Below are 26,943 nucleotides of genomic sequence, written 5' to 3'. Positions count from 1 at the left end.
TACAATCAGATTGTGATTCAGACTAGGAATGCAATGAATGTAATTACCCCGATCTACATACAAGGCGAAAGTCTTGCAACATTCAAAGATGATGGTTTGGGATAAGTACACCATACAACATAAAAGAGCTTAATCCTTGAACCGAAAAAAGCAAGATCTCAGAGATCGTAAAAAAAAAAATAGGAGGTAATGTCGTTTTACTCGCTGTAGATTTTAGTGAAACATTACCAGTTATTCCACGAGGGAGACCAGCAGATGAACTCAACGCGTGTTTAAAATCCATGCTTCTCCCACGCTCGGTTATATGTCGCGTGTTCTAGGGTAAGTGCACCAAAAAATTTATACATTTAAGCATGTAATGGGCAAAGAAAAAATGAGGTATACCCGAAGGCACTGCAGTAGTACTTCATGTAACTTTACTTCTTAAATGTTAATGTTTTACTGTTTAATAATTTATACGCTTCTTATATGTTGTTCAAATTCTTTTATCAAAATAACACTGACAGCGCAATGCACGATAACATGGAGTGAATACACCATACCCATCCGCCCACGGCTGCCCTGCTGTGCGCAGATAGGAGTTGATTCTACAATAAAATAAAATAAACATAAAAAGAGTAAAACAATCATCACCCATAAAGCGTGTGTGTGTGTATATATGTGTATATATATATGTTGATATGTGGATGTGTATATGTATATATATATATATATATATATATATATATATATATATATATATATATATATATATATATATATATATATGTAGATATGTATATATATGTGTATATGTATATGTATATATATGTTTATATGTGTGTGTGTGTATTTTATATATATAAAACACAGCAACGCTCATAACAATGACAACACAATTACATTGACAATCATGTTACGTTATTTTTAAAATGTTTCCTTTTTTTTTCATTACCTCTTTAACACACTACTTCTCCGCTGCGAAGCGCGGGTATTTTGCTAGTTAGCAATAAGATGTAAATGATAAAGGAGCCAGCAGTTCTCTGTCTGACTTGTTTCCATTTATACCTGTGTGGATCCATCAGGCACTATTTGGTTTAATAAAACACGTCAGAGAAGAATGTGACAGATTGAAAATTATCTGCTTTAGGCTTCAGATCACTTAGATGATTTCCTTGGAATGGAAAAAAAACTAGAATTTAAGAACATTACATTGCAGACTAAGGCTGGTTTAATACTTCATGAGACATGACGCATGCTGCAGCAGACGCTCCTGCTATGCAAGCATTTTACTGTTTATACTTGCGCGCGTACTTTACATAAATCTGGAGGAATCCAATAGGTGGCAGTGCAAGATATTATCACTGTGAGAACAAGTTTGGCTTTGCTGTGTTGTGAATTGCCTGGAACACCCATTAAATTCCGATGACACCTTACCACAATATCTCTGAAAAGGATGTTTAATGATTAAATCCATCAATGCAGGGATTTGTCCATTTCAGCTAGCACTGGGCACGAGGCTGAAACAATCCCTGGACAGGGCATCAGCTCATCGCAAGGTGAATACAAGCACTCACACACACTAGCGTCATTTTAGTATCACCAAATCTGCATATCTTTGGAAGGAAACTGGAGCACCCTGTTGGAATTCACCAGGAAAACATATAAACTCAAGGCAGAGAATACCAGCAACATGACTCCCTGCTAGACAACAATGCTACCGCTCTGCTACCATGTCACCTCCATGTGTGTAATTATTAACAGTGTTCATTATTTAAACGAAATTAATGATTTATCTGTAAAATGTAACATACTGTACATACTTTAATGCATTTCATCATGAAAGTGATATCAAGTATAAATCTTAGAATTCTAAATATGCAGAGAGTTGGAATATCATAAATGTAATGTGTTCTGTTAGTGGCGATTGCTGCTGTCAGGTCAGGAGGAAGCCCCAGAAAAAAAGACGGCACAAAAGATGGTACGTGAGACTTTTAAAATGTATCGTGTCATTACGATCGGGAATATGCGACGCTTGAATATAAAAGCACCACGAATGCATCTGTTTGTCGGCATTTTGCTTCACCACATCGAACCATTCATCAAACATTGATGCGTGTACATCGAACCTACTAGGCTCCGCATAGAGGCTTTCTGTCACATGTAGATAGTAAACAGAGACTCTAATGTCACATTCCAACTTTCATCACACTGCGCCCTCAAGTTTTTGCTGGAACTGCAACTCGCGCATGTGTTGTGTTAATTTCTGAGGACCTGCTCAGAGGACGCATCAAATGAACACTGGGAACACATGGCAGCCATGATGAGTGCGTGTACGCGTTCTGATCGTGAAGTATAAACGAGCCCTAACAAGCCAGACAATTAAATAAGGTCTGAGATTGGCAAGTCCAATCTTCTTAAATCTTTTAAAACAACATCTAGTCAAGTTTTGAAAGTCCTTAAAGTCCTGCTGTCCACCACACTATTTGTTAGCTTATTACAAGTGTCTGTGGTTCTCTATGTAAAGAAAAATTTCCTAATGTTTGTGTGAAATTTACCCTTAACAAGTTTCCAACTGTGTCCCCATGTTCTTGATGAACTCATTTTAAAATAACAGTCTCGATCCACTGTACTAATACCCTTCATAATTTTAAACATACATTATTTTATTATTTTATTTTGTGAATTTCCCCTTGGGATTAATAAAATATCTATCTATCTATCTATCTATCTATCTATCTATCTATCTATCTATCTATCTATCTATCTATCTATCTATCTATCTATCTATCTATCTATCTATCTATCTATCTATCTATCTATCTAAACACTTCAATCAAGTCACCCCTTAATCTTCTTTTGCTTAAACTGATAAGGCTCAGCTCTTTTACACTTTCTTCATAATTCATCTCCTGTGGCCCTGTTGCCTAGTCTCTCTTCTCTGGACCTTTTCATAGCCCTGCTTTGTCCTTTTTGTAGCCTGGAGACCAAAACTTCACACAGTATTCCAAATGAGGCCTCACCAGTGCGTTATCAGAACAGCAGAAGAGCACCTGACACAGATGAACAACATTCTCATCTTTGCTTAACACTTTTTTACAGCTTTTACAATTTCCATGAATTAGCAAAGCCTGCTTGCAGCTAATGAAATACTGTGGTTAGTTTGCTTTTTGACGATGTGAGCTAATGTCAGCAGACTTAAGGACATCCTTATTTGTTTGCTTTTAAAATTGGTAAATTTAGCCCAGAATCTGTGCACAATGACCATGTCAAGTTATATATGGTCAATAACTTTCTGATATTAGCAAGACTGTGACCACCAAAAATTCTGAGGGAGGCTTTTATGTTATTATTCTCTAGTTCTAGGAGGTAAGCATGCAACTCTGGTTTTACTGGATAAGTGAAATTGGACGATTGTTTCTTTCAGACTACTAAATAACAAACATCATTTCTCATTTTTACAGGCATTTTCTGCATACTACTTTGTCATGCAGTTCTTAAATTTAACAACACACCATGAAACATCACTGGCAAAAGTCAAAGAAAAAATGGAATATTTCTGCTCCACACCATGGGCCAGCGTAAGTTTTGTTTTTCTGTGTTTCTCAATACTTGTGCTATCAGTCCAAATATACAGCTAGTGACAAAGAACAATCTAATTTAGGGAGAGGAGTTCAAACACAATATGCAGAAGCTCTATAACACAATTGTTAGAAGTAATCATTCTTTAAATGTGCATTTTACAAGCAGTTCTTGTGGGGGTTACAGTGTGGGGAACTGAATTGTCTGTCTTGTAGCAAACGCCATACACTCTCACCAATTCAAAGGCTTCATCCAACCTAACACAATGTCTGATGGTGTGCCCAAATGGATAAGCCACTAAAGGGCAAGGCTAATGGTTCAATCCTCACTACAAATTCACTGTGTGGCTCCTGGAAAATGACTTAACATTCCACTATCTCAGTTTAAAAATGTTAACATAATTGTTTTATTGTTGTAATCGCAGAAAGAATGCCAGAAGACAGTTTAAAAACGATCAAGCAGGAGAAGACATAATTAAGGAACAATAGGCTGGTTTCAGTTTAAACAGGGAAAGGTGACTAGAAACCAAAAGACTACACCAAAGATTCAAATCCAAACTCATAGTCAAAAAAGAACAAGGCCAAAAAAAATGAAACAACCTTGGTTAATTACTCCTAAATAGCATTAAGAAAGACAATTATTTTAATGTGAGTCCAACACCAATTTTCTTTAATAAGTAAGGCCTTATTTTTCACATGGCCTCCAATCAGAAATGAATGACTATAGGCAATATGACCGAGGTCATACCAAAACACCAATCACCCAAAATGTAGGTGTCTGCTATCCAATTTGTGACAGAAAATGGCTGTGAAGATAAAAATAAATAACATCTTAAATATTAATAGGAAAATGCAAAACAGGTAAATTGCATAGTTTTATTCATGGCATCATTGCATCACTTGACAATTAATGTTGGGTTAACTTATTAAAAGCAGATGGCAATTAAACGTCAAAAAGGCCATAAACCTGTTGGAACGACAAAGCCAAAGCAACAAAAGAGCAAGGTGACAAAATTTAGCATTAATGACCAAGACCCCCTCGGAGCACTACTCCATTACTCACATTTGTCCCCAAACACACAGTCACCAATCTGCCTCACAGTCAGGAATGAACTGCCTGTGTCCCTGGAGGACGTCCACAAAATCACAGGGAGAAGAATAAGAAAACAAATTTCTCAGGCCGTAACAATCAAAATTCTAAATAACCCTTCATGACATAAAAATGAAACTCTACAGTTTAACTCTAACCTATTTTTATCATTTATCGATAAAGCTAAATACCTGTGTTTATCAACAAAGTCATTGACTAGATGTTTCCTCCCACACATCACTGAAGATGTGCTTATTTTTGTATGAATGTGAACCAATCGCGTACTGTCAAATCAGCTTGTCAAATAATTCATAATAAGGCAAGGCAAACAAAAAAAGTGCTGGAAGGCATGGAAAGTAAAGGAGAAAAATGTACAGGGCATAATTATTTCAGCTACTCTGCTGGGTAATTTCATATATATACCATCAACCGATAAGGGGCATTGCAACACCCAGAACCCCAGACTCAACAATAATGACAAAGTTCCAGATAGATTTACTGCCACAAATACCTTATACACACTCTATAGAATATAATATGACTCGTCCCTCTTCCAAGGTGTGTTTCATTCAACTATTGTCCTGACTCTGACTCTCTGGGTAAAATGGAGCAGCTTTCTTTATACTGGACCTGGTTGTACAAACGGTGCTATCACATTACATCCAGTAAGCACTTCTGGGTTATGTGGAGCCTACACGTGACAGGAGAACCTGACTCCAGCAGCTTCCGTTAACAGCACTTCAAGACCCCAGTGGGGCTGTCCACATAAATTGCAACTCCCATGCAGCCAGGGTGATTGTCCAAATGGGATGCATGCCAGAGGGATATTGCCACACATTGTATTGGGGAAGCACATGGCCCTGATAAGAAGTCTTTCCCTGTCCGTGCATTATAACGGCCTCCCAATCAGGAAAGACACCACTGACCAACCTGGTCAGGATGCCCGTCCACCCACATCTTTCCATTAAAAAAGACTTCCCGGCCAGGTAAGGAACCATCTATCCCAGCCAGGATGCTAAGCAACCCATGTTATCTATTATAATACCTATATATATTGTTTAATATTTGTGCAAAAGTTACCTTTAAACAGTTCCATCTGTGCCTCTGTGTTTTTATTGAAAAATATATTGTTAAATAACAGCTGGCATCCACCTGACTGGTTCCCTCCATAATATTACATGTCTGTCATGTCACTTCTTAAACCCTGTTTGCTTGGAGTGAATAGATATCAGCTACTTCAGTTCTTACTCATAATTCATACCCAGCAGCCCTGGAATTATTCAGATTATTCTATAGCGTTGGATGCCAAAATTATACACAAAATACCAAACAAGTCTTCATGTGTGGGTATCCACCCAAAAATTGTATCTGTGTGTATATATATATGCAGTCATATGAAAAAGTTTGGGAACCCCTCTCAGCCTGCATAATAATTTATTCTCCTTTCAACAAAAAAGATAACAGTGGTATGTCTTTCATTTCCTAGGAACATCTGAGTACTAGGGTGTTTTCCAAACAAAGATTTTTAGTGAAGCAGTATTTAGTTGTATGAAATTAAATCAAATGTGAAAAACTGGCTGTGCAAAAATGTGGGTCCCCTTGTAATTTTACTGATTTGTATGCATGTAACTGCTCAATACTGATTACTGGCAACACCAAATTGGTTGGATGAGCTCGTTAAGCCTTGAACTTCATAGACAGGTGTGTCCAATCATGAGATATAAAGGTATTTAAGGTGGTCAACTACAAGTTGTGCTTCCCTTTGACTCTCCTCTGAAGAGTGATAGCATGGGATCCTCAAAGCAACTCTCAAAATATCTGAAAACAAAGATTGTTCAGTATCATGGTTTAGGGGAAGGCTACAAAAAGTTATCTCAGAGGTTTAAACTGTCAGTTTCAACTGTAAGGAATGTAATCAGGAAATGGAAGGCCACAGGCACAGTTGCTGTTAAACCCAGCAGGTCTGGCAGGCCAAGAAAAATACAGTAGTGGCATATGCGCAGGATTGTGAGAATGGTTACAGACAACCCACAGATCACCCCCAAAGACCTGCAAGAACATCTTGCTGCAGATGGTGTATCTGTACATCATTCTACAATTCAGCACAATTTGCACAAAGAACATCTGTATGGCAGGGGTGATGAGAAAGAAGCCCTTTCTGCACTCAAGCCACAAACAGAATCGCTTGTTGTATGCAAATTCTCATTTAGACAAGCCAGATTCAGTTTGGAACAAAGTGCTTTGGACTGATGAGACAAAAATTGAGTTATTTGGTCATAACAAAAAGCGCTTTTCATGGCAAAAGAAGAACACCACATTCCAAGCAAAACACCTGCTAGCTACTGTCAAATTTGGTCGAGGTTCTATCTTGCTGTGTGGCTAGTTCAGGGACTGGGGCCCTTGTTAAAGTCAAGGGTCGGATAAATTCAACCCAATATCAACAAATTCTTCAGGATAATTTTCAAGCCTCAGTCACAAAGTTGAAGTTACGCATGGGTTGGATATTCCAACAAGACAATGACCCAAAACACAGTTTGAAATCTACAAAGGCATTCATGCAGAGGGAAAAGTACAATGTTCAGGAATGGCCGTCACAAGCCCCTAACATGAATATCATCGAAAATCTATGGGATGATTTGAAGCAGGCTGTCCATGCTCGGCAGCCATCAAATTTAACTGAACTGGAGAGATTTTGCATGGAAGAATGGTCAAAAATACCTCCATCCAGAATCCAGACACTCATCAAAGGCTATAGGAGGCGTCTAGAGGCTGTTATATTTGCAAAAGGAGGCACAACTAAGTATTGATGTCATATCTCTGTTGGGGTGCACAAGTTTATGCACCTGTCTAATTTTGTTATGATGCATATTGCATATTTTCTGTTAATCCAATAAACTTAATGTCACAGCTGAAATACTACTGTTTCCATAAGGCATTTCATATATTAAAAGGAAGTTGCTACTTTTAAAGCTCAGCCAATGATAACCAAAAATCCAAAGAATTAAGAGGAGTTCCCAAAAATTTTCATATGACTGTGTATATATATATATATATATATATATATATATATATATATATATATATATATATATATATATATATATATTGACTATCCTAAATGTGACCATTTTCAAGCTATTTGTCTGCATTTTTAGTGGATTTTGGATTATTTGTAGCTTGATAGCCCAGGCCACACATCATATACACAGCTGCCTAAACAGCAATTACAACTTGTTTTCTGCATCTGTTTCAAAACTTTTTGAAACATCCCACTTTGGCAGTGATTCTAACACAACTAACCTTTGCATCATTTGTTTTATTAGGTGAAGCAGAGATTCCCTACTGTTAAAGAAAAGTACTTGAGTGAGTACTGCTTTTCTGGGAACTACATCATTACACTTCTTGAAAATGGATACTCTTTTACTGAAGACAACTGGAACACCATTACATTCATTAAAAAGGTAATGTCTCACATTTAAGAACCTTTACATAAAAATCATATTTATGGTCTTGAAGATGTAGAGTAAATTAAACCATTGTACTATTTAAAAAACAAATCACAGCGAGCCATTAAATGTCTGCACTTTTTTGCTCATTTTTTTTTGGTATCTCCTGTGAGAGCTGCATCACTCATTACGGAGAATAACAAATCAAAAGTCATGCGATCACAACATAGAAAGTCATTTGATTGAAAGGAGGCAATACCCTTATAATCAGATGGGGCCTGAAAAAAATGGTCTCCCTCACTAATGTGGTTATTGAGGCTTGAAATTTACTGATACAAGAAAGATGGCTTCAAATCTATTTAAAATAGACACAGGGCATGATACTAAAACTGAAGAAAAGCCAAGAGAGTTTTTTTTTAAGTTTATAGATAAATTTGGATTAAAACAGGAAGTCTTAGAACAAACTTTAAAAGGAACATAGATAGATAGATAGATAGATAGATAGATAGATAGATAGATAGATAGATAGATAGATAGATAGATAGATAGATAGATAGATAGATAGATAGATAGATAGATAGATAGATAGATAGATAGATAGATAGATAGATAGATAGATAGATAGATAGATAGATAGATAGATAGATAGAGAAGACTCTATATAATAGATAGATAGACACACCAGAATGACTGAAAAGAAGGCAAATTAAAAAGAAAGAACTCTTGTGACTTCACAGTTCCTGTCACAGCGATGCATTTTGCAGGTGTATTGCCGTTGGTATAAGGGAGTCCCATATTATATTTTAGACAAGTCAAAACTGCCCTGGCATGTGGAGATCTGCTTATTTTGGCCTGTTCATTTTGAAAAAGGTTTACTGAAGATCAGGTATCAGCTGGCATCAATGGCTGGGCGCCATTCCAGACAGAGGTAGCTACCTGCATTGCACACTGCATTGTGCACACTTGAAGCACAGAACAAATGCATTGATCTATACTTACCAAATACAATGCTTTTCTTTTTTTCATTCATTATGTCTAAATAATTTGCGATGAAATATTTAATACTTCTGTTTTTAAATCAAATCAGATTTACTTTCTGCCTTATAAAAAAACCCACTAGTTGTCTTAGTTTTGGAATGAATATTGGCATAGCGGTAAAGGTCAAGAAAGTGACGTTTAGTCATGCCCGTGTATTGTTAGGTTCTTAGTTTTGCATTAGGCAGTGGCACACCTATCCCATTAAGGTCTCACTAATGTTTTTGTTAGTAACATTTAATTTCTTTTACCTTTTTTTGATTTCTGTGTCATCTCACAACAATACTTAACATTATATAATGCCATCTTTGAATGAAAACATACTAAAAAAATTTTGAAAGAGATGGTAAAAAACAAGATGTTTAATAATATTTGGAATTTTCCCTGTAGATTGGCAACAGCGATGCTGGCTGGACTCTGGGCTACATGCTGAATCTCACCAATATGATCCCTGCGGAGGCACCAAGCTCCCCACCACTTCCTTACGGTGGCTATGTTGCAATAATGGTTATATTCTCCCTACTTCTCCTGGCTCTCTGTACGATTGGATACATATTTTTTGGTAAACCTGCCTGCAACTCTCAGAAGCACATAATTTAATGTGTCATTGACTCAGATATTAGAATCATTAAGTCGGGTTGAAGCCATTTAAAAGGCTCAAATAAGCCAAGATGTTAGTGGCATTATTTCACTTTTTCACAGCTATACCTCAGGTTTGAAACCTTTTATATTGTTGGCATTCTGCTCCTTCTTGCCAAATCTGGAAAATAAAAACAGCCAGGCATGAAGAATGGGATTTTTTCGCTGAGACTCCACAATCCATTCTTCACAAGTGGCAGATTTAAACTGTATTAAATAATAATGCATTAGATACCATTTCCCCTACGTGGAAATTATTTTTCCAATGAAAACTAACCAAAAAGAAGTGGCACCACCTTCAGAAACTACCTGCTGATATCTGCTTCACTAAGAAACTATAATTTGTAACCAGAAATGATTCTGAAGTAAAGTGTGTGTGTTAACAACGAGACTGAAAGAAAAATGATCTTTAATGCCACAATATACAGGAGAATGTATGAACTGTTGAAGGCATGATGTAATATGTATTATTTTTATACAGTACTTAAAAGTCAGAGATAGCATATACTAGTGATGCACTGGGTATTATAGCCAAACATCTTATTTTAAGAAAAAAAAATGATATTTTTATACTTTTTTATGTAGTTCAGTTTTATTATATTGAAAAAAATAGAATGTGGTTTCTGGTTAAAAAAAATTAGTTAATAGAATTTATGTGCCTCTAAATACACAATTTTAGATCTTTATTATTTGTATTGGATGTAGTGTTATAAATACTTTAGATTAAAGCCTCTTTCACGTCTTAACCGTTTACCACGCAGTATTAAAAAGTGAAAATACACTTTGTATGCAATTCCTTGTTTAAAATTTGAAATATTTACCAGGTGGATTTATTGTAATGAGATGAGTAAATTTCATGTGAACATGAACCCATACCTCATGCTGTTTGTTACATTACCACTGGCATTCTCTAAGTACTGTAAGTCTTTAACCAAACTGGCATACGAAACAGTACAACAAGCTCAAAAATAAAAATATCTGTATATTGTGTTCGAATTTACTTTTTATAGTGCCCAGTGCCAGGCAGTTTCCTGCCTGATGCCAAATGCTGCTGCTGGGTTAGTCTCCAACTCCAGGAAATCCAGAACCGGTATAAATGCGTTGAGAAAATAAAAGGATTGATGAAGAAACTCTGATAACACAAAATAATTGATTTTTTTTAACACAATCTATATTTTTATTTAGTAATTGTCACTTTTCTTGAGCACTCTTAATAATGTAATGTGATGGTGGCAGTGTGTGATAGTAGATAGCCCTGCTGTCACACACTTTCATAGACCTGGCTGCAGTTTCCAGCCTGTCTACGTGGCGTACGCATATCCTGAGGTTAACTGGCACCATCTTATCGGTCAAGTGTGAGTGAGTGCGAGTGTCGGACATGCATTATTTTTCATGAGATTGGCTGGTGTCCTTTCTTGAGTTGGTGGCTGCCTTGTGCGATGCTGTCAAGCCCTGTAATGGAAAATGGCATCAATGGATGAGCTTCCAACGAGCACAACATAATCCTGTTACTGTAGACAGCTACTTATGGTTTGATGAGTTTGCCTCACAGTTGCCCTAATTCAGGGACCCCCAACTCCTGTCCTGGTGGACCACAGTGACTGCAGGTTTTCATTCTAACCCTTTTCTTAATTGGTGACCAGTTTTTGCTGCTAGTTAATTCTTTTTCCTCTCATTTTAATGGACTTGTTTTTTACAATTTGTTTCCATGAATTGCTGCATTTCTTTCCTTAAATGGCACCCAAACAGAAATGAAATGTGAAGTGAGTGAGCCAAGAGAGGACCAACTAAGTCAGGGCCTCAAACTTCAACCAGTTGCTTCATCAGGTGCCGATTCATGTTGTTAATCAAACCAGTTCTTTAATTCCATGACTTGTTGCTGCTCTCATTGTGCAATAGCATACATTTCTGAAATTGTTGATTTTCTCTTTCCTAAGAGCTCTTTTAAATTGTTTTGGGGACCTGAGCAGATCAACATTCCCGAGACCTTCACCTTTCTTCATTTTCAGATAATCTATGATCGACACAGTTTGCTTGTCGTGTTTTGGCTCATTATTGTTTGGTTGTTAATTTAGGAAAAAGAAACAATTATGGGGTCTGAGTCTTCAAAAGCAAGTCTTCAAAAAAAGTTAATTAGCAGCAAAACAGGTCACTAATTAAGAAAAAGGTTAGAATGAAAACCTGCAGCCTCTGTGGTCCTCCAGGACCCCTGCCCTAATTCATGTTGGAAAAGTGCAATAGGGAATTATCTAAGAGTTAATATCTGCAAACAAACATCAGACAATGAAGTTCCTGTACAGATTTAATTAAAAACACATTATATGAGAACGTGAAGTGACAAATTCTTTACAACATTTTATAAAATGAAAACACACCGGTACTCAGCAGTAGGCATGCTGCATCCATCTTGTCGTTTACCAAGAAATGCTGTGCATTGTACACATACTTAGATTATATTTGAGTCCATTTCATCATTCATTATATGCTATACTGAATTACTAGCAAGCAGGGCTCATTTTGATACTCTAAAGAAAAACCTTCTAGTACTCTTCTAGCGTGTATCATCATATCATCATAAAAATGTTCTAGCACTATGGAATATATAGACCTTTAGGGTTTCCATATCAAGACAGAGAATATTTCTAATGCTGTCATGCTAGCAATCCCACAAAACTACATACTATTAATTAATACTATTAATTAAGCTTCTTGTCTGTCTGATACTTTAGGATCTAGTGAAATGTTCATAATGCATTCATTGACATTACACCTGCTTAATCGTACCTTTATCATTTGAACAGCTGTGGACACAGCTATGGGGCAAACGCTTACATTGCTGATTAACTGACTTGATTCAGTGGTGGGAATTGAACCAGCAAATAGAAGCATTGTTCAGGATGGTGGCCTCTTGGCTTCGCCGCTTGGCTTCACTATAAAATATATATTTTTTATTTCAAGTAACAGAAGAAATTCAATTACGATGCAGTAGTGAAGTGCAGAAAGGGAAGCATTTTTGTCCTGACATTTCTAGGAAACTTTAAATGACCACTAGGGGGCAGCATACCCTTCAGAATTTGCTTAGACTAGATACACATTTCTGACTGTATTTTATTTAAATGTTTAAGTAACTGCTTTCCCTTCTGTGTACACGTATTATATAAACAAATGTCTTCACTTGCTAAATGATCATGTAAGGCTCACATTAATCTGAAACCAAATACCATACTACATATTACTTTATTAACATCAATTCTTAGGCACCACCGTGAGTGGCAGCCTTTCCAGCAGTTGTGAATTTCCCCTTAGGGATTAATAAAGTATCTATCTATCTATCTATCTATCTATCTATCTATCTATCTATCTATCTATCTATCTATCTATCTATCTATCTATCTATCTATCTATCTATCTGAATATGTTTGTAGTAAAGTTTGTACAAATGCAAACGGATGGGAAACTCCACTACCTACTGCCATATACAGTTACCAAATACACATTATACGTTACAATGGACCTGGGTCAGTGTTAGATGCTGTTGGAATACATTTAATAACTGCAAGCCTTCAAATACCAACTCATCAATTATTCATCAAAGGCAAATGCTCAAAGAACCTTTCACCCTTCTTAACACGTCATGACAAAGGAATCAATATTAACAAATGCAGGCATGCCCTGCTGACAACCACTTTGCTAACAGGCAAGTTAATCAATAATTGAAAGATCCCAGACTCAGGCCAGCTAATGTAAATATTTCGCACACAACACTGAACTGCTTCAGGAATGCACAGAGTATATAATTTCTGCAGAATGATTTAAACTATGCTTAGCTAATTCACCCGTATTGTTTCTGCTATGGAGCATGTAAACTTTCAACAGCAGTTTTATGCTGAATGGAATTAACTGCTAATATATTAAATGAACCCTTACTCAAGATTAAGACTTGCATTTCAAACCTTTCTGCCTTTCATCTGTATTCTCTTAAAATGTAATTATTTTTCTAGATAAGAGCATCAGTAGCAGGCCAGTTGTACGGAGATGAATTTTGATCACACACTTGATCTTAGATGGACAGCCTCCATTAATGTAAGCACATGTACTGCACAGCCCAGCAACTGCATTTAATTTGTAAAGTCATATTCTCATGATCTGTAAATGCTTATATTATTCAGATATTACACAGACTTGTGCCACAGTTTAACCTAAAGGACCACTAGTGTTTTCAGCCTCTATGTTATCATCATTATCATTATTATTATTGATGTTACGTTTTGTATATCCTGACAATCTTGTATTTGGCAAACCTGTATGTTTGTCATTAGGCATTTATTAAAAACTTTTTTTCTTAAAATATGTAATCTCTGTGTATTTCTCTATCATTTACATAAAAAGATTGTTGTACAAAACATATCAGGGTAAGAAAATAAATCAAATGAATTCTGTTAAACAGTTAAAATATTAAAATAAGCATTTCATTAAGCTAATCTTTTATACTGAGCCAGACTGGAATTTATATATCTGTACACTGGAAATCTGGGTAACTGAAAAACACAGACGCATTTCCTAACCAACTCTTCTATGGTTTCCCTCAAGATATTTCTATATTGGGTTCACTTCTTTTTAACATCACATCTGGCCAGTAGGACATTTGACTCATCCAGCCTTGTGCTCTACTTCAATGCTGAAGCCACCCAGTGCTACAAGAACACCACTCCTGACTGTCTCAGAGGGCCGTACAACTAGATGGCTGCACGCTTCTTTTAAAACTGAACAAATAAATGTCATAAGATTACCTTTGATAATTCCAGAAGCTTTATTCCTTCTCTCTAGGTCTCAAACCTTGCCACATATACCCATCTGCTCTTGTGCCCAGCTCTGAAGTTGATTTTTTTTACAATAGCCTTCTTCTTCTTTTGGCTGCTCCTGTTCGGGTCACCACAGCAGATCATCTTCTTCCATATCTTTCTGTCCTCAGCATCTTGCTCTGTTACACCCATCACCTGCATGTCCCCTCTAACCATATCCATAAACCTTTGCTTAGGCCTTCCTCTTGTCCTCTTGCCTGGCAGCCTCAAATCCCCTAATTGTTTAGGTGTAATCAAATTTCCTCCTGTCATTTAGGAAACATAACACAAGGGACAGCTCTACGTCTGTGTTTCTGATGCTAAAATTCTTTCATATGATTTTATCAATCCTCTTCAATGATCTTTCTGCTTGAAATTTCATCAGATTGGAACAAAATAAAAATACTGAACTCAAACTAAACATTGTATTACCCGTCAACTGGTCTGTCTACACTGGCTTCCATTTTGATATTGAATCATCTTCAAAATGCTACTGGAGGACATCTTCTGTTTACAAGCCCTGTGATTTAGCTCTAGATAAGCAATCATTTACCCTTCTAATCTTGATTGCATAAAGTCTCATCTGAACTCTGTGAGGCAACATCTATTTAAATGTTCAGGAAAACAAAAAATGTTAAGCTGTCACTAGCTTTTTGACTGGGTTTCTGAGTTATTATTAGCTTTGTTTATTCATTATATTAATTATTTTCTTTTTTTTTTATTACTACATGAATTTTGAATCTTGAATTGCTCCTCTGATTTGGGCATCATCATGTCGTCTGTAACTACACCTGTTACCAGTGTGATCGAACTGGGGCACCACTAAACACAATACCTCCAAAAAGTAACACAAGTACAAGTAATCTCTCTTCCAATTCACCGCTCTGCTCCTCTTCACTCTCTACCTCACTGCCCTCCTCCAGTTGAATGTTGCCTTACTTCCTTCCAGCTCCAATTCACCCAGAGAAGTGAGTGAGTTCCCTTTTATTGAGGACCTGGGAGTACTTCCGGTGCTAGTGCTACTTCCGGGGCACATGTCATCCCACATAATAAGGAGTACCTCTGCCTTCAGTGCCCTCATATGGCACCCATGGACCCCAGCAAGAATGCATTGCCAGACTACAGTTCCCTGCTGGCTTCCAAATGGGCACCGATATTGAGGGCTGCAATAAACACCCCACCTGAGAGACAGTCCTTCTCTGACCTCTTTTGCTATCTCAGTCAGGGAAGGTGTTACACATGTGCCTGGTTGGCATACCTGTCTATTTGCTTGGGGCTTCCTGTCTGGGTTAGGAATCATCCCCTTTATTGACGGGGATGTCCGTCCATCCACTTGGCTTGGGTAAGTCACCTTTCTCTCTCTCAGTCAGGATGCCTGTCCATCCAGTTGTGGCCTCCTGACCAGGTAAGGAACCTTCCCCTCTCCTGGTAGGGATGTCCATCCATCCCAGGTGGCATTCATAACAGCCATGTGGCCCACACCTTCACCGTACAATACCGCCAGTCTCAAACATGCCAGCGCTGTTCAGTCCATATCCAAGTCTTTGGATTCAAAATTCAAATCACAATTTGATTTTCATTTGCCTTTTGTTTACTTGCTTTGATTCTTTTGTTTTGTCTTCTTGCAAATGTTTTTTGACTTTGAATTTTGAACCTCATCTAGTTTTTGAACAACTTTTCCCTCAGGTAATCTCAATGTTGGTTTCAGGAGAAGCCTGTTTTTTCGGAGCACCGTAACTGCTGACTCTTGATTACATCTGAAATGATCCCACAAAGTTAACTTTGAATGTTGATGGTAAACCACAGTCTACCAAGACTGGCAACTGGGTGTCTATTCCTTAATCAGATTATTTTATACTGTAACACTTTAACTGTTGTCATGCTTATTTCTTTGTTATACTGAAATTGGGAAAGGCAATATGAACTGATACCTTCTATATAAGTTGTTATATAATATAAAAATAGATAATTGAAGTATGAAGCAGAATGTGGATAACACCGTCTTATTTTCAATTCTAAATCTATAAACATTGCCCTGTAAGGGTGACTTTGATTCCAAGAACTAGGGTGCCCAGCAATGGATTCACATCCTACTCAGTTTTTGTGATGTGCAGAAAGCTGAAGGTAAGGCATTGGCTACCTGCAGCTTTGTGTTAAAATAAGTGAATTTTGGAAATAAATAATTAAAACTGTTACCTCTTAAATTGCAGTTATTTTGAACTAATCTGATTTAAATTGACAGACATCTGACACTCACGCCTACAAGCAGTCAAACTAAATCCTGGCAGTGTCTCGTTTTTACAGTGCATCCGGAAAGTATTCACATCACTTTTTCCACATTTTGTTATGTTAAAGCCTTATTCCAAAATGAATTAAATTCATTTTTTTCCTCAGAATTCTACACACAACAGCCCATAATGACAACATGAAAAAAGTTTACTTGAGATTTTGCAAATTTATTAAAAATAAAAAAATTGAGAAAGCACATGTACATAAGTATTCACAGCCTTTGCCATGAAGCTCAAAATTGAGCTCAGGTGCATCCTGTTTCCCCTGATCATCCTTGAGATGTTTCTGCAGCTTAATTGGAGTCCACCTGTGGTAAATTCAGTTGATTGGACATGATTTGGAAAGGCACACACCTGTCTATATAAGGTCCCACAGTTGACAGTTCATGTCAGAGCACAAACCAATCATGAAGTCAAAGGAATTGTCTGTAGACCTCCAAGACAGGATTGTCTCGAGGCACAAATCTGGGGAAGGTTACAGAAAAATTTCTGCTGCTTTGAAGGTCCCAATGAGCACATTGGCCTCCATCATCCGTAAGTGTAAGAAGTTCGAAACTACCAGGACTCTTCCTAGAGCTGGCCGGCAATCTAAACTGAGCGATCGGGGTCAATGGCCTTAGTCAGGGAGGTGACCAAGAACCCGATGGTCACTCTGTCAGAGCTCCAGAGGTCCTCTGCAGAGAGAGGAGAGCCTTCCAGAAGGAAACCATCTCTGCAGTAATCCACCAATCTGGCCTGTATGGTAGAGTGGCCAGACGGAAGCCACTCCTTAGTAAAAGTCACATGGCAGCCCGCCTGGAGTTTGCCAAAAGGCACCTGAAGGACTCTCAGACCATGAGAAAGAAAATTCTCTGGTCTGATGAGACAAAGATTGAACTGTTTGGTATGAATGCCAGGCATCACGTTTGGAGGAAACCAGGCACCGCTCATCACCAGGCCAATACCATCCCTACAGTGAAGCATGGTGGTGGCAGCATCATGCTGTGGGGATGTTTTTCAGCGGCAGGGATTGGGAGAATAGTCAGGATAAAGGGAAAGATGACTGCAGCAATGTACAAAGACATCCTGGATGAAAACCTGCTCCAGAGCGCTCTTGACCTCAGACTGGGGCGACGGTTCATCTTTCAGCAGGACAACGACCCGAAGCACACAGCCAAGATTTCAAAGGAGTGGCTTCAGGACAACTCTGTGAATGTCCTTGAGTGGCCCAGCCAGAGCCCAGACTTGAATCCGATTGAACATCTCTGGAGAGATCTTAAAATGGCTGTGCACCGACGCTTCCTATCCAACCTGATGGAGCTTGAGAGGTGCTGCAAAGAGGAATGGGCGAAACTGGCCAAGGATAGGTGTGCCAAGCTTGTGGCATCATATTCAAAAAGACTTGAGGCTGTAATTGCTGCCAAAGGTGCATCGACAAAGTATTGAGCAAAGGCTGTGAATACTTATGTACATGTGATTTCTCAGTTTTTTTATTTTTAATAAATTTGCAAAAACCTCAAGTAAACATTTTTCACGTTGTCATTATGGGGTGTTGTGTGTAGAATTCTGAGGAAAACAATGAATTTAATCCATTTTGGAATAAGGCTGTAACATAACAAAATGTGGAAAAAGTGACGTGCTGTGAATACTTTCCAGATGCACTTTATCTAATGTCTAACACCCATGAGACAGTTCACCCAAGGGGGGGCGCTATCGAATCACTCTTTGAAAAAGTGGGCTCTGACCCGAAAAAGGTTGGGAACCTATGCTCTAGACCGTCCTCAAGAAACTATAACACCCAGACACACACACACATACACACACACATAGACAGACACACACCTATCATTGAGATATCGATGTTTTCCGTATCAGGAGATACTAAAACGAGATCCATTGAAAAATGGAGATCGAAATTTTTGACAAATCTAAAGCTTTCACTCCTCCCCCATAGACGATAGGTTATGGTAGGGAAGGGCACAAAGCAAAAAAGTTTCATATTTATTCTCTGTTAATTTATAAAGACTGTATGTGAAATAAAAATATATTAATTAGCAGTTCACAGATCACTCTGCCTCCTTGTGTTGCTCAATATGGGGTACAGAGAAAGCCCAAGGGGTAAGAGCCAAGACATCTAAATGCCCCTGAGTGTTTTCTCTTTTCCAACTGGAAGACACCGAGGAATTGACACACACCCGGGTAGGTCCAGGAAATGACTAAGGAGAAAACGCACAGAAGAAGCACCTCCTGCTGATCACATGACCTAAGAGAGACCTTTTAAAGGGAGCAGATGGAATGACTGCAGTCAAATGGAGAACTTATTTGCCTATCGTGGATCAAGTCCATAAAGTGCTGAAAACAAAACACTGATTTGCCTTAACAGACCTTCCAGAGCTCCTAATATTAGAGCAAGAAGCCTGATTGGCTAATACTGAACTTACATTAACTTAAGTAAACTGTGTGTTTATTCATACAGCATGACCTAGCTGTGCTATTCTTTCTCTTCCTGGTAAACAGATCACCCCCACAAAGTTAGAGTACACAATGTTAAAAATCTTGAACTTGTTTGTGTTGATCAATCATCCACCCATTTTAACCCTCGTATACTGCAAAAACTGTCTCTGCATTTATAGATTATCTGCTCAGAATTTTACAATAGATCAGAAAAGGACAGACAGAGCTTTGTTTGTCTGATTAGCTTGTGACATTTATTGTTAGTAATACTGCTTGTTAAACTGTGCTTCGGCTGTAGGTGAGATCTCGTCACTAATTGCACTCAAATGTAAAGCACATGGCTGGCAGTTAACTCCCCAGGATTTGAACAAGCAAGACACTAAGTGGCCTGAGCTTTAAACATAAATAAACAATCTTGAGATTACATGCACTATTGACAGGCACTATACAATGTAAACATTGTTTGTAATCCAAGTTAAACAGAACCAAACAAATTTAAATCTGATTAAACTTGTGTTTTGATGAGAGATGCTACCTAACAGCTCTAGAGCGCTAGGCTCAATTCCCAGGGCCCTACTCTGTCTTTCTACTTCCCACCATATCTCTTTGTTTTTCACATCCCTCACATCCTAAAGATATGGAAGAAATAGATTAGAAACTCTAAATTGTTCAAGTATGAATGGTTCTTTATTCAGGGTGAACTCATGAAAGCGGTTGAATGACTGGGGAAGAGAGATCAAGGAGTTTTAGCTGTTACTTGGGTGTATGCAGAGTAGTGTAAATGTGTGTAACCAGATTTTTCTAGATTATTCTGAACTAGACATTAAACCACATCACCTCAGGGATTAAATTTATTACGCATGATAGCACAGCAAATCTTATAAGAACAGGGCACTCTTAAGCAGAGCTTACATGTAAAAGGACACAAAGGAAGTCCAAGTATGAAAAAGGGTGCTTTATTATAAAACAATAACTACATGATGAAGAAGGTTATACAGGAGGAGCTAAAGAACAGATGCTGAAAACAAAAGAGCTCCTTTACAAAAATTGGTCTCTAATTCACTCATCAGGGGCCTCATGTATAACGCCGTGCGTAGAACTCACACTATAACATGGCGTAAGCACAAAAGCGGGATTGTGCGTACGCACAGAAAAATCCAGATGCAGGAATCTGTGCGCACGCATACTTTCACGTTCTTCCACTACATAAATCCCGATTTGCGTGAAAAGTAACGCACGTGCACGCGCCTTCTGTCCCGCCCCAACTCCTCCCAGAATTACGCCTCTTTGAATATGCAAATCAATATAAATAGCCTTCTGTGAAAAGACAATGGGAAAAGCACGGGAGAAAATATAAGAATTTCAGCGAATACCAAGTGGAGGCAAAGGAAAAACGTACTATTTGTTGGTTTAAACAGTGGTATAATCAACAAAAGAAAGTTGATCGAGTGACAGAGTGTCGGAAAAACTCAAAAGATCGAATTCACAAAGTCGCACAGTGCCCGAAATAAAAAAGAAATCACATATCAAAGTCGCTGTGAAAAGGCGAGTTGTAGCCCACCGTCTGAGTGTCATATGAAAGCGTATTAGGGTACAAACAAAAAACATAGGCACACAGTGGGAAAAAAGCACGAAATGTCAACTTTAATCTCGAAATTTCTTAAAATCGTTTATTTTACTACCGTAGTTTCTCAAGTAGCATGTTAAATGCTTTTTTCTGTGTTTGATCTTCTATGTGCTCTATGTGTGTGAATCACTACGTGCTTCCGTTCTTTCTCTTTCTCCGACAGGACACAGAATGCATTACATTCGAGATATTACAGCTCTCCAATAATTAAAATACTGAGATGTATACGTGATATCATTTTCATGATGATAGGAATGAAAGCATGTTATTAAACATGGGAACACGGTGGCGCAGTGATTGTTCATATCTCACGCAAGAGGCTTGTTGCACCATGTGTGACCTTCGATGAAATAATTTATTACAGAAGTACTGTCTCTTTCAAACGTACTAACCTCCAATTCCTGTCCATACTTTTCTTTCTCCAATCGCCACACAATCAGCTCTGTAATAGACGTGAAGCCATTTGTAAGCTTAGAACGCCGATTCTTCAAAACTTTTAAGGAACATTGAAATATCTTCGTAGTACATGTTTAATTATTCTATTCGTCTATCCTTCCAGTCAGCACCAGCAAGAATACAGCGCAAGGCAGGAGCTATCCGTGAACTAGCTAGCGCTGCGGCACCGTGTCCTCACATGTTTAATTATTAGCAATGCAGATTATTTAAATGAAGTTAAAGTTTTATCTGTATACTATAAGCAACATATTTTGCTGCATTTCATCTTAAAAATGATATTGTCATCATACGCGCTTTATAAAGTAGCGCAGGTTGTGCAATATTATAACTGTAGTGCAAGTTTACAGTGAGGTGATTGAGTGCATTTATAGTTCTTGGAATGAAACTGTTTCTGAAACGCGAGGTCCGTACAGGAAAGGGTTTGACGCTTTTTGCCGTGGTTGAGGTAGTGTGTACTTGAAACTGTATACCGATAATTCTCTTTCCGATCATCTGCTGCTGTGATTCACACTCAGATACAGTGATATAAATACTCCGAGTGGTGCAGTGAGAGTAATATGGAAAAAAATGATCCGCAGTGGCAACCCTTAACGGGAACAGCAAAAAGAAGAACAAGATGCAGTGAGCGTAACAACGCTAAAGCAGTTATGGTATTTGGAATACTATGGCTATTCCCTGGCCCATTATATTGCAGCAGGTTAATTACAGTCAGATGTATTACACTAATAAACAATATGCAGTTAATTTCAGTATATTTATAAAGCCCCGTCAGGAATGTGGAGCTAAGAAAGAAAGGATGAGCACACAGGAACAGTAGTTTGACCATTCTGTGGACCATTATATTGTTACAGGTTAATTACAATCAGATGCATTAAATTTATGAACGATATGCGGTTAATTTCAGTGTATTTGATAAAGCCGCCGCCGTGGATGTGGATCTAAGAAAGGGTAACCACACAGGAACAGTAGCACTGCTTTGACACTGGGTGCCGCCAGTCTGCAAAACCGGGCGGATAAATTGCGTACGCCAAGGAATGAGTTACCGTGGAAATGTGCGTGGCTTTACGCCAAGTTTAGGTTTTATACATCGCGATTTGAGCGTGGAAAGGTTCGTACGCAACATTTCTGTGCGTACGCACCGTTTATACATGAGGCCCCAGGTGGTTGGCCCTTCATGAAGAACTCCAAATGCGGACTCCTTCTTACTTCTCCACAGCATTTTTTGTAACCACACTTGTCTTTCTTCTTCACCACCAGACAAGTGTTTCCTAACACACCAAGGACACCAAACTGGAAAATACTTTTTTGTTTTTCTATCCCCAAACTGGTTCATGCTGAGGACACCCCAGACATCTCTTCTGTCCTGAACCCCATAATGCATTAAAAAGGTTAATCAACAGCAGATACCTAATTATGTAAAGCAAGACACCATGGGGCACAGTGGGTAGCGCTGCAGCCTTGCAGTTAGGAACACCCAGGTTTGCTTCCCGGGTCCTCCCTGCATGGAGTCTGCATGTTCTCCCCGTGTCTGCGTAGGTTTTCTCTGGGTGCTCCGGTTTCCTCCCACGGTCCAAAGACATGCAGGTTAGGTGCATTGGCAATCCTAAAATTTTCCCTAGTGTGTGCTTGGTGTGTGTTTGTGTGTGTGTGCCCTGCAGTGGGCTGGCACCCTGCCTGGGGTTTGTTTCCTGCCTTGTGCTCTGTGTTGGCTGGGATTGGCTCCAGCAGACCCCTGTGACCCTGTAGTTAGGATATAGCGGGTTGGATAATGGATGGATGGATGGAATACACCATGGACTGAGCAACATGCTTCCTCAATGCCAACCGGTAATCCTTTAATTTGCATGATTGTTTTCATCATTAGTGAGATTGGCATCCATGTCAGGACATACTAATCATCACACCCCTTCTGGGAAAGGGTTTGACACGCTGTGATGACAGTCCCAAAAATACCCAGCTTTACACCTTTGAAAACTGCACGTAAATTATTTCAGGAGATCCACTGGGATGCAAAATGGTAGTAAAGAAAATATGGTACAGTAGGGATGGATTCAGTAGTGTTAGTAAAATTAAAAAAAAAAACTATAACAAAGTAAGATTATCATTAATAATGACTTAACTCAGAATAAACTGGTTTCAGAATAAGTTGTGTGAACATTCCAGCCCGGATCACAGACAGACACCAGGACACGCAGAAGTTCCAAAGCACACGTGATTTATTTATACATTTACAATGGAGACTGACAAGCACAAACACACTTTCTTTACTTTCAGTTTTCTTCTCTCTTTTTTCCTTTATCTCTCAGTCCTTATCTCTCTTTCTCCTCCAGTCCTCCACCTCCTGACTCTGGCTCCTGGGGTAGTGTCTGCTGGCCCCTTTTATAGGGGACAGGTGTTGAACTCCAGTCCTGGAGGGCTGCAGTGACTACAGGTTTTCATTCTAACCATCTTCTTAATTAAAGACCAGTTTTTGTTGCTACTTAACTTCTTTTGCCTTCATTTTAATTAACTTGGCCCCGGCCCCTTTGTTGTTTCTTTTTTCTTAATTATCAGCCAAATAATAGTGAGACACAATACAAGCCACCACATGGCCAGCTCACCTGTGCCCATCACACAGAATCTGAAAATAAAGTAAGGTGAAGGTCTCAGTAAGGTTGATCTCTCAGGTCACCTAAACATTTTCACGGTGTTCTTAAAAAAAAACAGAAAATCAACAGTTTTAGAAATGTCTGCTGTGGCAGAATGAGAGCAGCAACAAGCCACGAAATTAAATAACGGGTCTAATTAACAGCAAGAACTGGCTTCTTATTAAGTAAGTGATTGGAGTGAAATTGGTTGGAGTCTGAAGTCCCAAAAGAAGAAGAAGAATGACTAGGCCATGGAGGACAATTTAGCCTGTACATTGGAATACACCCTGCTCTTTACGAAGGATGGTCATCTGTTGGCTTGCTTCATGTCTCATTTCTCTTTGGCTGACATTTAATGAAGAAAAGAATCAACTGAGAGGACTGAATCCTTAAAAACGGGGCTATTCAAATGAAAGGAAAAGGAGTTAATTAGCAGTGAAAACTGGTCACTGATTAGGAAAAGGGGTTAGAATGAAAACCTGCAGCCACTGCGGCCCTCCAGGCATGGAGTTCGACATCTGTGGCCTAGATGATGATAATGTTGCATTATTGTAAACCCCTATATCCTTTGTGTGGATGATTCCTGTAATGTCACCCTTCTTGTATTTAGTGTCATGGTGTCAGTGTCACCCATCTGATATTTATAACTACCTTTTTTCTTTTGCTTGCAAATACATTACAGACTGAGGAGATCGTTCCTCCCCCAAACTATGCGACTCTTCAATTCCACCCGGGGGGGTAAACGTTAACATTATTCAAAGTTATTGTCTGTTTTTACCTGCATTTTTATTACTCTTTAATTTAATATTGTTTTTGTATCAGTCTGCTGCTGCTGGAGTATGTGAATTTCCCCTGGGATTAATAAAGTATCTATCTATCTATCTATCTATCTATCTATCTATCTATCTATCTATCTATCTATCTATCTATCTATCTATCTATCTATCTATCTATCTATCTATCTATCTATCTATCTATCTATCTATCTATCTATCTATCTATCTATCTATCTATCTATCTATCTATCTATCTACATGTAACACTTTGTCCACATAAAATTGCAGGCCCAAATCTGAAGATTGTCTAGGTTTTTATTATCATTATTATTGCTAGTATTGCACTGTTCTTTCTTAATTTTGTTGTCACCTGCAAATTTACTACCTAATTTAGGGTCTTTAAAATAAATCAGAAAGAGTTGACAGTCTAAGCATAGCTTCCTGAGGAAATTCGCTGAAGTCCTCACTCCAATATGGTAAATTTTCCACTTGTCTGCAGTCTTTGTCTCTAGCCAGATTTAGTTTGCTACTACTTTCTTCCCAACTAACCAAGCGTAGTTTGCTTTTTCCACAATAGCATTAGACTCAGTTAGGTAAGAAAAAAAGGTATATTGTATCTTGTGTTTTATTATGAAAACAGAAGAATAATTTGTTCTGCTCTTTCCTCAGGTTTTACTTTTTAATTATTCTCAAAAATCTTAATAAGTATAGTGTAGCAGTCTTAGGGTCCAGACATGTGAAGGTCAGGTCCTCATGGTGTCACTGATTGACCAAGGGGGTGGGAATTCTTGGAGAAGCTGGCTATAATGCAACCTGTGAGAAGTGCAAATACAGCACTTAGCGAGCACTTCGGATGCATCTCCTGGCTGCTACAGTTCATTGAGTTCATTGAGCCACCAGAGAGCCTCAGATTTGAACCCTGGGCTTGGGTCAGCTCATAGAGAGGAATGGCGTGGTATACGGGACCCCGGGTGAGTAGAGTGAGGTGGAGTCAGGCAACATGTATGAGTGGTCAAAGGGACAAAGGGCATATGCTCATTTGCCATGTGAAATTGTGTTCCACATTGAAGTTTTTTCTTTAAATTTAAAAAATTATCTTGTTTGCACTGATGTTTTATATTGGAATTACACAGGGCACAGGCACAGCCAGAAAACAAAAGCTTTAAAAAATCCATGCTGTTTTAACAAGGTAAAAATAACAAAAAGCAAATTATTGTTACACAAGATTCAGCCATTTTAGAAGGAGACTATGAAGTTTATTGTGCCGCTTGTCTCCTCCTATGGCATCATTCAGAGTCATGGGCATGGGTTCATCTCATAAAGTCATCACCAAGTGCGGTTATTGATACTGAATCTTTGCTGTGTCTGTTATGTAGACAACTAGGCAATAATAACTCAAAGGCACAATTATGATCACATAATCTTTCATTATAAGGAAGCGTATTTCATTATTTCAGTGGCTACTTCCACCATGCAGCGACACGCACTCCTGCCTCACTTAGCTAGTGCTGTGTCTGTGGTCTACACCTTTGCCCCCCCCAGCCTTCAGTGCTGTTGCTACTGCCACCACCACTCATGGAGCTCATTTTCTCCCAGCTACTGCAGGTGGCGCACAGCTGTCATTCCCATCTCATACTGCCAGGGTCTAGATGAGTTCTGTATGTTCTCCCCATGTATTTACAAATTGATTGTTATTTGTCTGTCCAAAGTTACAATGAAACTCTTATGCACTCTTTTCATTACACTGCCACTCAGCATGAATCTCACTCTGTAGGCTTTGCAAAATAACAAAACAGAATATAATGGGTGAAAAGTAAGCGCAATTTAGGAAAAATAATTATATGATGTGAGAATTCATTTGTCTGTTATTACATGCCATGGCAGAACATAACTGTTGAATTGCAGAGACAAAAGCACGATAATAAGCAGAACAGAGATTAGTGCTGGGGGCTTGTCAGGTTGACATAACTCTACCCATGGTGACGGCTGTGAGCAGAATAGTGAAAAGAAAATGTATTCTTACCTCAAGAAAAATATTTCCAAGAATGACTGATACAATAAATATTTCTAGCTTCCTTTCTTTATCACAAAGATGCCTCATAAAAGCAAAGTGCATATATTTAAA

General features: G+C 38.4%; 1 protein-coding gene across 2 annotated transcripts in view; it reads left to right on the top strand.

The window, feature by feature from the left end:
• entpd1 (ectonucleoside triphosphate diphosphohydrolase 1) overlaps positions 1-9,890 on the top strand; it is a 144,982-nt gene extending 135,092 nt beyond the window's left edge. For both annotated transcript variants that reach the window (XM_028795788.2, XM_028795787.2), the window contains exons 8-10: positions 3,444-3,560; positions 7,974-8,111; positions 9,522-9,890. In XM_028795788.2, coding sequence (XP_028651621.1) covers positions 3,444-3,560; positions 7,974-8,111; positions 9,522-9,731 — 465 coding nt within the window. In that variant the 3' untranslated portion in view covers positions 9,732-9,890. The remainder of the gene's footprint in view (positions 1-3,443; positions 3,561-7,973; positions 8,112-9,521) is intronic.
• The last annotated feature ends 17,053 nt before the right edge of the window (positions 9,891-26,943 follow it).

This window comes from Erpetoichthys calabaricus, chromosome 2 (assembly GCF_900747795.2).
Source record: "Erpetoichthys calabaricus chromosome 2, fErpCal1.3, whole genome shotgun sequence".
In the NCBI taxonomy this organism is placed as follows: Eukaryota; Metazoa; Chordata; class Cladistia; order Polypteriformes; family Polypteridae; genus Erpetoichthys; species Erpetoichthys calabaricus.
The sequence above is the reverse complement of the archived record's forward strand: the minus strand, read 5'-3'. Positions and strand labels throughout refer to the sequence as shown.